Source organism: Cyprinus carpio, chromosome B21 (genome assembly GCF_018340385.1).
Source record: "Cyprinus carpio isolate SPL01 chromosome B21, ASM1834038v1, whole genome shotgun sequence".
Classification (NCBI taxonomy): domain Eukaryota; kingdom Metazoa; phylum Chordata; class Actinopteri; order Cypriniformes; family Cyprinidae; genus Cyprinus; species Cyprinus carpio.
The window spans coordinates 19407648-19419818 of record NC_056617.1 but is presented as its reverse complement, the minus strand read 5'-3'; the positions used below and the strand labels follow the sequence as shown (position 1 = coordinate 19419818).

The following is a 12171-nucleotide window of genomic DNA, read 5'->3' as shown; positions in this document are numbered from 1 at the left end:
GTGTATATTTCTCAGTGCGAGGAGGTTCGTTTGTTCTTTGAGACACGTCCTGAAGACCTGAACCCACCAAAAGAGTACGTTTACACTCCATGCAATGCATGCACGTATGTATTCAAAAGCAGTCAAAGTGACACAGAGAATTTAAGGAGCCTTAATTTATATTGTGGGGTTGATTAATGAATCAAATAAATCGAAATAAATAGCTACTAGCCTTTACAGCTCAACAAATCAATAATTGGGATTTTTGAAAAAATAAAAAAATAAATAAATAAATGTAATTTCTTGTATAAACACCAATTTATTCTGTGTGATTAAAATAACAATTATTATAATTAAATGCAATATTATAATAACATTTGCTTGAAATAAAATAAACATTAACTGAAATGAAATATAAAAAACATTGAACTCATTCTTCCAGCTTGTTGCCAAAAAATGTTAATTTTCATTTGAAGTTAAAGTACTTAAAAAAAGAACAAGAACAAAAAACCCTATATAGACATATACAATAAAAAAAAAGTAAAGGAGAGAAAAAAAAAAAAACAGAAATTACACTAAATACTGAAACTTTAACTCAAATTAAAATGAGAAAAAAAAAATATTAAGAACCAAAATTATAATAGTTAATAAATGATACTGAATTAATTTATATTTTTAGTTTGTATTTTTTATAATTTATTTTTTTATTTTAATTTAAATTTTTAAATATGACATAATTGTATTTATTTTTTTACAGGGAACCCAGTGGAAAAAAGAAATCCGGTAAGGAGATGATCTTTGTGAGCCTAAGTTGGATTATAGAGTTGTAATTGACTGGTTAGTGTGCCCTCTGCTGACCGTGCACTTCATAGATGTTTCATTTGAGCTACACAACATGCAGCTCGCAGCCTTTACTGTGGATGCTTTCATTCCTTTGTGACCTGAACTTTTCCACCTTCGCCCTCACTCCTGCTCTCATTCATGTTCCCTCATCAGGCATTGTGGATCGAGCGACTTCTTTCCTAAAGAGAGGTAGTAACAGATACTTGCTTAGCCATGCTCTGTGTGTGTGAGCCCTTCCGCTGGAGGGCGTTTCTTAGGTGGGCAAGGGCTAAGCTTTGTGCTCCGTTCCTGTGTGATGTGCATGGCGGTGTGGTGGTGATGGTTTACTGGAGGACCTTTTAGCAGATAGTTTAGCAGCTAGTATGTATGGAGATAGTTAAAGTGTCCGTGTATGCTAGTAGTGCTTTAGCAATAAAGCAGCAGTCGATGCTTACTTTTTCTTCACAAGGTAAAAGGGAGCAGCACCTACTGTACACCAAATGGACACAAATGCATTCAAAAACAAATTTGCATAATTCAGCATGCTTTGTGAGATGCAAAGTAGTGATTCTATTTTACTGCAAAATATATAGGAGCAAATTTGATCATTTTTTTTATATTGTAGTGCATGACTGGTGTTTTCTGTGCTCTTATGAATTAACTGTGCTCTCTTCAACCTTGTGATTAAAATGTTCGTCAGGGCTCGGAGATTTTTATTATCATCTCTGTGATTTATTTAGTCATTAAAAATTGTAAATGTGTTAGACGATCTGCAGCTTTTGTGTTGAATTCAGTAGAAATTTCACTTTATCTGTGAATGATTTCGAAATAATAATAAGAAGAAGTGGGGGATTTTGTCTATAGTAGACATTACAAAGATTGCATTTTCATTTACTCGCCTTAATGTTGAAAAGAGACAGAAAATGAGAAATTTCAAACAGTGGTCATGCATATGAAGTTAATATACTGGGTCTAGTATACTGTAGTATACTAGTATAGGACTAGTACTTCATCTTTGGACCACAAATGAATATTTTTTTTTTTTTTTTTTTTTTTTTTTTTTTTTTTATGAAACCTGGGAGATTTCTGGCCTTTCCTTGAAGTTTACACAACTAAAACTTCACTGATTCAAAAAGTTCATAAAAATGTCTTTCAATGAGACACGATTGTTTTTACGCAATTAACAGATTTATGCATATGCACAGTGCTCATAAAATATGGTAGCAGAAGCTCATGCATGCAAATACACACATTTGAGCTCTTCTGAATATTAATTTGGTGATGTTTTATGAACTTTTTGAATAGTCAAAGTGTTGGCCGCATGGGGACTGTCAATCAAAAATGTCATCAAAAAATCTTCACTTGTGTTTTGAGGATAAAGTCCTTTGGGTTTGGTGCAACATGAGTGTGAGTAAATGGTAAGAGAATTTGCTTTTTGGGTGAAATATCACTTTAAGTTGTAAACATACACACATAAGATGTTTTCGAGAGAACCTCATGAAATCATTCACAGAAATGGGCAAATCAGTTCAGCTGGAGCACAGTTAGGATCTGCTTCAATGATTTTGTACGAATCACCAAACTAATCTTCGTGCACTGCACTGGTGTTCTTCGCAGCGTGAATTATATTGTTTTGGGCTCTAGTAAATGTGCTTTGCAGAATAATCAAGACATTTTTATTTTTTTTTTGTCTAGAAAGCCAATTAATAATTATTCCACTCTGTTCCATGTTAGCGGTGTTGATGATTTGGTGTGGGTTTGTTTCTTGCGAGACTCTCAGCACTAAAAACCTCGGGCTTCCCAGCTTTGATCTTTTCCGATCACGTTTGCTTCTTTCTTCTGTTGTGGTGGTGCTGGGACCCCTGCAGGAGGAGACTCGTCCTCAGCGGACCCGCTGCTGCTGGATCAGTACGTGGCCGTCACTGACTACGAGAAGCAGGAGAGCTCTGAGATCAGTCTGTACGTGGGGCAGGTGGTGGAGGTCATCGAGAAGAACGAGTCTGGTAGGAGCCGTCGCTGTCATGCAATTAATTCATCCAGACCTGTTAAATCAGCGGCACATATACAGTCAGAATTTCATGATATAAACGTGCAATTCTGACTTTTTTTTCTTGCAGTTGCAAGTTTGTATCTTGCTATTCTGACTTTTGTTTTTATCATTGTGAGATTTATACTCTGCAAGTATATTTATAAGTTGCAAGTTATAAAGTCCAATTCTGAGGGGGGAAAAAAAGACTGATTTTCATACAATTGCAAGTTTCTATCTTGCAGTTCTGACTTTTTTCTCACAGTTGTGATTATATCTTGCGATTTTTATTTTTTTCTTAGGATTGTGAGACTTAAACTCATAAATTGTGAGTTATAGAGTCCGATTATAAGGAGAAAAAAGACAATTGCATGTTATAAAGTCAGAATTGTGAGATATAAACTCAGTTGTGAGGAAAAACAGAATTGTGAGCGGAAAAGCTGCAATTACCCTTTTTTATTTTTAATCGCTCACTCATAAAGACAGTCATTTGTCGCCACCTACTGGCTAAATGATGCAAGTTGCATTGAAGTCACTGAAACATGAAAACACAGACATACAAATAGTGAAAAGTCATAGTGTTTTATTAATCATTTTGTGATTTAATTGAAGGTTACCAGGAAAGCTAATTATTAGTTTATTGATTTCATTCATAGTATGTGCAGAAAAACAGCTCTGTTAATGTTTCTTCTCTCATTATATAATGACAATTACAAGTTAAGGTGAAATTAGACAAAGGTTAGTTTACATCCCTGATTATACAGTAGCTGTCAGTTGTTTAATATTTACATTACATCATACATTATCTATTATATATGAAATGTTAAGTTCAGTTTCTTTATATCTCACACTTTATGGCCATCGACTGAAGCAGCCTCTGAACAGTAAAACCTGCTTTGATTTGATTGTTCATCTCAAACACTTTGACACTGACAAGCACAGCTCATGAAAAGTTGGCTCTCTTGGCATCGTGCAGTATCTTTGAAGCTCCAAAGTAGAGTTAATATTAAGCAATTCTTACACAACTTGTATTATATATATATATACCTTGGAAAAAATATGAGGCCCAGACCTTTAGTCAAGTGCTGTTAAATGAGTTGCTCAGCCTTAAATTAATATTCTGTCACCGTTACTCGCCCTCCTCTCTGATTTCCCAGGCTGGTGGTTTGTCAGCACTGAGGACGCTCAGGGTTGGGTACCAGCCACATGTCTGGAAGTTCAGGATGACCCTGATGATTTCTCACTCCCGGCAGAAGAAGGTAGATCCTGCTTGTCCTCAAATGTTCCTCATCATCAGTCTTACTGGAATCAAATGTCTGCAACAAAAAAAAACCTCCTGTTTATTCAGATTTGGGATCTCGACAGGTGAAGTGTGTAATTTCTTTGAATGCTCATTTCTAGTTTACTACCCAGAAACTATAGGAATGACAATGTCTTAAGCGTTTTGTGGCATTTTCCCGACATTTCTCTGTTTGAAATTCCCATTAGCGATGCTTCAAAGTTTGGAAATATAGCTTCCAACATATTTCTATTGAATAGTTCTTTTTACAAACAATAGAAAATGGACATAACTTTTACTGTACCTTCTGATCACACTGCAAAGAGTATTTTTGCATCTTGTTTTTCAATGCAAATGTCTAAAAATTAATAAATCAAGATACATTGATTTGAAAAGCAAAACGACTAGAGATGAGAAGTCTTGTTTTCTGAGAAACTGGTCAAAATGAAGTGAGTTTATTATTCAAAGTGGAACAAATATCTGCTAATAAGCTCAGCAAATCAGTTTAATTACTTGAAATTAAAATTAATTCCCATGTCCTGTACACTTGCATTATATATGAAGAAATGATGAGAAATCTGACATTTTTGGGTGAAAAATATATACGGTGAACCGTGCTGAGCCATAAAGACTCGAAAAGTCAATTGGGAAAATACCTTAACAAGAAAACACCAGGCAGATTTTAACAGCCTGACAACACCCATAAGTACAAACAAGCTTGTTTTCGCAGTTCTGTTTAGTAGCACAAAAATTGCACACTTCACCAGAGGTTTTAGAAAGACAGTCTTCCTCAGATGTTACTGAGAAAGAAAGTTGAGAAGGTTAGAGTTATTCTCAGTTCTTTAAATGCGAGTAGATATTTGGTAGGCCAGCATTTCCAGTATAAAGAGTCGTGACCTGAAGGTTTTACATGTGTCTGCTTGCTCTCTGCTGGAGTGTGCCGGAGATTCTGGTCACTGCCGAGGCACGTTGGTCGCCGGCGTACTTTAGGGGATCTGTTCAGCACAGGCTTTGGCCAAGGTTCACTTTATCACTCTATTGTGACGCATGCATGTGTGACCCCTGCATGCGGTGCATGCGCTGCAACCTGGAAGTCTTGTAGAACTGACCACAGCACGAATCAGAGAATTGTAACATTGTAGTTTAATTTTACTTTTAATTTCTGGTTTACGAGTGGAACTGCCGAAGCACATTAAATGCCTCTGTGAATTATATGGTGTTGACTGATGCATGACTGGTCATGAAAACTCTGTAAATGTACTGTATACTATAAACAATCAAACACAATCACAATTTAAACAGATTAAAGGGATTGTTCACCCAAAAATGAACATTTGCTGTTTGTTTCAGGCCAATTTAAGATGTAGATGACTTTTCTTAAGTAGAACAATAAAGAAGATTTTTAGGTGAAACCGTGCTCCTTGGTGATTTGGGTTATAATGTTGTAAATAATGTTTAGTTTCTTGCACAGGTCGATTGTTTCACTTCATAAGACCTGAATATATCATCAAGAGCCACAGGGATTCTGTGGGCTGTAAGCTGCAATGCAGTACTGAATGACTCAACCCAGTTTCCAAAAAAGGACTTGAGTAACACTTTAAAATAACTTTCATTAATAACATTCGTGAAATAATATTGCAATATTACTCAATAAAAAAAATCTTATTTTGCCCAAACATTTTAGGGCATGTCCATTTCCTTAAGTCCTAATATTAAACGTCAACAAAATTTTGTAACTCAAATTGATACATTATATCATATAGCTTGTTGAGTCTAGTATTATGTTAATTATATCAGAAATAAATTGGAATGACCTGTATTCACACAGTTTCACTCTGTGATTATTTTGTTCCATTTTGTACAGTACAACCAAATATGAGATCACAGATGGGAAGTAAGTATGAAAAGCTGTGGAGAAATATGGAAAAAAAAAATTATAATAAAAAAAATTATATATATATTGTTCAAACTAAAGTTTTCAACTGGCATAGAACTGAATCTATGATTAGAGATCAGCATTAAAACTATCAAACTTGGTGTGCTCATGCCATGTTTAGATTGTGATTTTGTTTGTAGCATGTGTAAACGATCAGTCTTCCCAGCCGATGTGCTTATGCTGTCAATACTTTGAGTCTCTGATCAGATCCTCCCCACCCTCCTTCATCTGCTATTCATCAGAAAACTCAAAACAGAAAGAGAATATGCGGATTATAAGCAGCCAATTACTGTAAAATAAAAGCAAAGTGAAGAAAAATGTGAAACTACATCAAATTTACCACTGTATGTTTTCAAATATTTTGGCAAAACAATGAAAGCATTATAAGCTCAATGAATCTTCTAAATAAATGTATTTTTTTTTTTTCAATTAGAAACTTTCTGGTTGTCGAGCTTTAGTTCCACTATTGTATTTGTATACATGTTTGTGCATTTTCTAAAGAAAACGTAAGTGGTAAATAGGCTGTAGTGGTTGGATGTTATTCATGAACGGCACTTTTAACTTTTCAAATATCCCTTTCTTATCCTCAGAGGAAAAGTACACTGCGATCTATCCATACTCTGCACGCGATCAAGATGTTTTTTTTTTTTTTTTGCTTTTGTTAGTTGTGTTATTTATGAAAAGATTGGAAGGCTGGTGGAAGATCAGGTAAAAGCAAATGCAAATGTCCTCAGAAAAATATTTGACAGACATTTTTCTTTGAGCATTCTCCCCTTTACTCTCATAGGTACCAAGGAAAAGAGGGCTGGGCCCCGGCATCCTATCTGAAGAAGGCTGATATCCTCAGTCAGAAGATGGCTGCTGGCGCTCCAGGTCATGCCAGCACTAATGACCTAGATGTGGCTTTCAAACAGCAGAATGCCAACAAGGAAAACAAGGAGAACCAGCGTGACCGATTTTCACCATTTTCAGAAAGCAAGAGCAGTAAGCAAAAAAATAGTTTCATTGTAATCTTAAAAATCGCAATTATTTAAGGTCTGATTTTAGCTTTGTGAAATTATGCTGCATAGCAGAAGGGCTGCATGAGAACGCAGATTCACTCTCTGACACTAGGTGGCGCTTATGGAACAGCAGTGATACAGTGTTTCCTCAGTAATTGCCGTAAACATTGCATTGGAATTCATAAAAATGTTACTGGCAAACTGGTGATTGACAATTTAATACACTCGCCAACAACTGTTTTTACTCTCATTTGGTGCTTGGCGGGTTTTAATTTTAGGCTCTGGTTAATAAACTAAAGATTACTCAAACAGGCTGCATTATTGCTAAATAATCCCCTAAAAAGTTATCAGGGCACCAAAGTGAAGCTGAGGTAAAAATAATACTAATGCATCCCTAGTTGTTTCATTCAAAAATATAATGGCCTGATTAAGCCCATTTACATGCTTGATTGTAGAGTACTCTCAGTGCTGGGTTGCATCAGGAAAGGTATCCAGCATTAAATGAATATGCAGATAATCTACTTTGGCAACCCCTAACAGTAACAGCCAAGAGTAAGAGAGTCCAAAAGATTGTGGCCCTCTAAATTCTGCCCTCTTCTCTTTTGCAGAAGCAGGAGCGCGACAGAGACCTCCACCACGCCGGGATCTTACAATAGTAAGAGTGATCATTTACAATTGCATCTCAAATATTTCTAATTCTTTCTTCAAGGTTCTAAAGGGGATGTGCTTCACATTTTTTTTATTTGGTCCAGTACTTTCCTGTGGAGTTTGGCTCCAAACTTGATCAAACTCTCCTGCTAGTGACTTTCTAGTAATCCTGAAATCATTAATTAGCTTGTTCAGGTGTGTTTGGTTAGGGTTGGATCTAAACTCTGCAGGAAAGTGGACCTTGAGGCCAGAGTTGAGAACCCCTGATTTAGAGAATTGAGATGCTTTTCAAGATGGCTGAGTTTGATTGGTTGGAGGATAGAGGAGCGAGGAAACGAGGAAGCAACGATTTTAGGATTGAGAAGCACCCAAGATTTTGGCATCCTAACTCTTGGCCTGTCTCTTATTCTAGCCACGAGGAGTGAATCTGCCTAAACCTCCAGTGCCCCCACAAGTAGAGGAGGAGTATTACACCATAGCTGACTTTCAGACGACCATCCCAGATGGCATTAGCTTCCAGGCAGGAATGAAAGTTGAAGTGAGTATAACAGCAGACAAAGCGTCGGCTTTCATTTTTGACTAATTCTCAAATAAACACATCTGGATATTCCACATGCATCTCGACATTTACCTCGCATCTTGTAATCCCAGGTCATTGAGAAGAACTCTAGTGGCTGGTGGTACATTCAGATCGATGATAAAGAAGGCTGGGCTCCAATCACATTCATTGATAAATACAAGAAAACCAGCAATGCCTCTAGGCCTAACTTTTTGGCCCCGGTTCCTGGTGAGATGGGTCAACCGATGCTTGATGATCCCTCAGGCAATAATACCAACTCTGAGAATAGTTGGTCCAAACCTCTACCAGACGAACCTTCATCCAACTCTGATTTCTCCACCCGTTCCAAGCTGAGAGAATGGAAGCCCAATGCAGTTAAAGGCAGCTCCCATTTTTCAGGGCCCTTACCTCCTCCTCCATCCTCACCCACGGCTGAAGAGAAGCCAGCTTTACCGCCAAGGAGAGAATCCATCAACAAGAGCCTGGAACTGGAGGACAAACCCAAAGTAGACCTTCCTAAACCTCTCCCACCCAAACCACCAGCCCCAGGGTTCATCGTCCCATTGGTGACTCCAAAAGCAGCTCCTCTCAAGCCAGACAAACCCCCAGAGATAAAGAAGGAGGAGAAAAACAAGCAGCTCTACCTGCGCAATGAGATGGGCTTGGAGTGTGGCCACAACATCTCAGCCAAGGAGGTGAAAAAGTTCAACCTAAAGCATGTACCCAAGCAGCCTCCCAAACCCAAAGCAGATTCGCAAGAAAACAAGCCAGATTCGGTCAACCCAGCCCCGTTCCTCAAGCCGAAACCTTTGGTCAGACCAAAGCCCGCTCCTGCAGCCAAACCAGAGCCAGTGGCCAAGAATGAGCTGGACATCACAAACCTTCGGAGTAAGCTTCGTCCATCTAAACCTCCAGAGCTCAGCGGCAACTCGAGTGATCCCAACCAGCAGAGTGAAACTCCCCCGAATAATGGCAGAACAAACGATGAGTCAAAATCCCCCAATAAACAACAAAACGGCCATGACCCATCAGAAACAACTAAACCCCCACCACCAACAACAGCACCAAAAGATCCTCCCCAGAGGCCTTCTGTGGTACCTAGAAGACCTCCTCCACCAAAGAAGACCTCTGAGCCAGCCAGTCCTACAGACACCAAAGCTCCCCAAAAAGACTTGCCAGAGGCCAAGCCGGCCTTCCCTCCTCAGATCAGACCCCCGCCGCCCAAAACGAAACCAAAAGACAAGCAGAAGGAGGAACCCAAGGCCAAAGTACCCATGCCACCAAAGCCCCCAATTAAGACAGAAAAACCAGGGCCTCCGAGAGACAAACTCCCACCTCTTATCAAGGATCCGGCCAAGGAGGAGCTGTTCTTAGCTGTGGCGGACTTTGAAGGAGACGAGCAGACGCCTGGCTTTAAAGAGGGCGCTGTTTTCGAAGTTCTGGAGAAAAGCAGCAGCGGCTGGTGGTTTTGTAAAAATGTGAGCGATGGGCCAGTGATGGAGGGCTGGTTTCCTTCCAATTACCTGACCAAGAAACCTTAGGTACTCTTGACATGGCTGCCTAAAGAAAACTTATTTAATTAACATCCTTTATTTATGGGTACCTTTTTTTAAAATGACATTCCATCCTTTGCAAGTTCAAACAGACCATAATAATTTGTTTGCTTGCTTTTTTGTAACTCTTTTCCCTTTTGGGGAAAACCATGTGTGCTTTCATATGTTAGCACTGAACATCAAGGCTCTTGCCTATTCGTATATTAATCAAACCTTATATGTATCGCTAAAGGTTTAAGTGACTAGCAATATATAAATGACTTTTCGCAGCCTAGATGATATTGTGCCTCAAAATAATATGCAAAGTGCTCTGTGCTTTTGCCGTAGATTATGCAAACGTGATGTCTGAGCAGTGTCTATCAGCAGATTTGAAATTCAATATTACACGTACTATAAATCCATACAAGTAGCAGGCTTGAGCTTACATGGCATAGCCTGGAGTACTTGTTAAACTAGCTTCCTAATGCTAGATTTCCATTTTGAAGCTTTTAGTTTACAAAAATTGGTCTGCGTTCTTGTTCTAACACTAAAAAAACTCTACAAATAATGTTGCTTATTTATCTACTTTGTTTTTTGTTTCAGTCTGCACTTTTTTTAATAGACTTTGCGTAGAAGTCTGCACTGCAGAACTGATGATTAAAGGGAATGTGCAGAACGAGGAGAAACAGGAAACAAACACATGGCCTTAAGGTTTACAGAACAGTGGCACCCATTTCTAGTTTAGTTTTCATAGTTGTTTCTGTCACATTAATGTTCTAGCAAACATTGATTTTAAAAAGCAACCCCTTTTGCAGTACCAATCATACATTAGTGAATAACAGAATACCTCAGAACAGCCAGGATATCGTCATTATTTTATATGTCAGTATTGCCCAAACAAAGTATTTTCATATCACTGACAAAGGTGCTTAGATATTTTACAATCATCGTCAAATGTTTTAACATTCATGCTTGACTGGTTTCAAGCATACATTTGATAAACATGTTGATTTTTAACACTACATTTGAAAATGTGGTTTATTATGTTACTGAAATAGTTCTTGTCTTTTTTGACAGTTTTGTTTTCCATTCATTTATCAGAAAAACAGTGTTAAATAGGTGCCCAGTCTGACCTGACAATACCAGGAGCACTGAAAATATGCTCATTTTGCTCTATGGTCCTCAGCTCCTAGTTGCTATTAAATGCATTCATAAAACACTCCATCTGTTAAATAATGTACAACAAATGCAAGTGCCTGAGTTTGGAAAGGATAGTGGAAGGTGTTTCTGAAGTTGGAAAGTTTTTGCAAGACAATGAGTATGAGAAAAACATAATGATATGAAGGATAATAGAGAGAAGAGGGTAAATATTCAACAAAATATGTTGAAACTCAAACCAGATAAAAAAGGAACAAAGGCAAGATGACATGGGTAACCTGTTTGTTTGTATTTTTTAAGCATTTCTGTGATGTTTTGTCCTTAGTATTTCAAGTTTGAATTTTAACTTTGTCTTAATGTAAATCAAATAAACATTTCAAATAGTCAAAATGTTTTTATTATTATTATTATTGTGAGCAATTCCATTTATACTGGTATTAAACTGTAAGTGAGAGTTATCAACATTACACTTTTTTTTTTTTTTGTCCTCCATTTATACAATTGTCTTTCTTGAGGTTTCTGGTTAATTTATTTCCTTATAGAATTTATGGAAATGCCAAAAAATAAAGAAATATAACTGAAGTTCGGAAGGCAGGAGTTTCAAACTTCCCAAAATGTTGTTCACCTTGCAAGAGACCACTTTCCTAAAAGGAAGCAATAAAGGAGAGCTGATCAAATTATTTGTTTTATAGATGTATGTTTTTCCTCAAAATGATATACAGATATATTTCTTGCAGTATCAACAAGTGGGAATGAAACGCTAAAATAAAAGCGATTAATATATAGACTACAGTCTCTAGTCTTTAGAAATGTTAGTTAATCAGATATTGTAATTAGTAACATCAAATGATGGAGCTAAACTTTAGTCTCCAATGTCTTAAGATAACTTTCTTCCCCATATTATTTTTCTATGATGTTTTGATGATACAATTTTACATGGAGGTAACAAGACTTGAATATAATTTAATGTGCTTTGTAAAGTAGTGAACTGTTTTTACAATGTTATGGTTCCATTTAAAGGAAGCGTCTCAGGTTATGTATGTAACAGCGGTTCCCTGAGAAGGGAACGAGACACTGCGTCCTCTAGGAGTTGCTATTAGAAATGCCTTCAGCGTGACCGGTGTCTGAAGCATGCATCTAAACATGACAATAACATTGCCTGTGACAGCCTGTGACATCATCACGCGGTGCGACCACAGTATAAAAGAGCGCCGAGAGAACACTTCATCCA

The 12171-nt window shown here is 37.5% G+C and overlaps 1 protein-coding gene across 4 annotated transcripts in view; it reads left to right on the top strand.

Annotated features, from left to right (window-relative positions):
- LOC109088379 (SH3 and PX domain-containing protein 2B-like) overlaps positions 1-11330 on the top strand; it is a 33803-nt gene extending 22473 nt beyond the window's left edge. Inside the window, exons 5-15 of one of the 4 annotated variants that reach the window (XM_042748446.1) lie at positions 1-74; positions 737-762; positions 976-1011; positions 2670-2804; positions 3985-4086; positions 5043-5126; positions 6633-6750; positions 6830-7026; positions 7652-7698; positions 8104-8229; positions 8343-11330. The exon at positions 1-74 is cut by the window's left edge and continues 18 nt beyond it. In XM_042748446.1, coding sequence (XP_042604380.1) covers positions 1-74; positions 737-762; positions 976-1011; positions 2670-2804; positions 3985-4086; positions 5043-5126; positions 6633-6750; positions 6830-7026; positions 7652-7698; positions 8104-8229; positions 8343-9791 — 2394 coding nt within the window. In that variant the 3' untranslated portion in view covers positions 9792-11330. The remainder of the gene's footprint in view (positions 75-736; positions 763-975; positions 1012-2669; positions 2805-3984; positions 4087-5042; positions 5127-6632; positions 6751-6829; positions 7027-7651; positions 7699-8103; positions 8230-8342) is intronic. The other 3 variants (XM_042748447.1, XM_042748448.1, XM_042748449.1) reach the window with 3 other exon arrangements.
- The last annotated feature ends 841 nt before the right edge of the window (positions 11331-12171 follow it).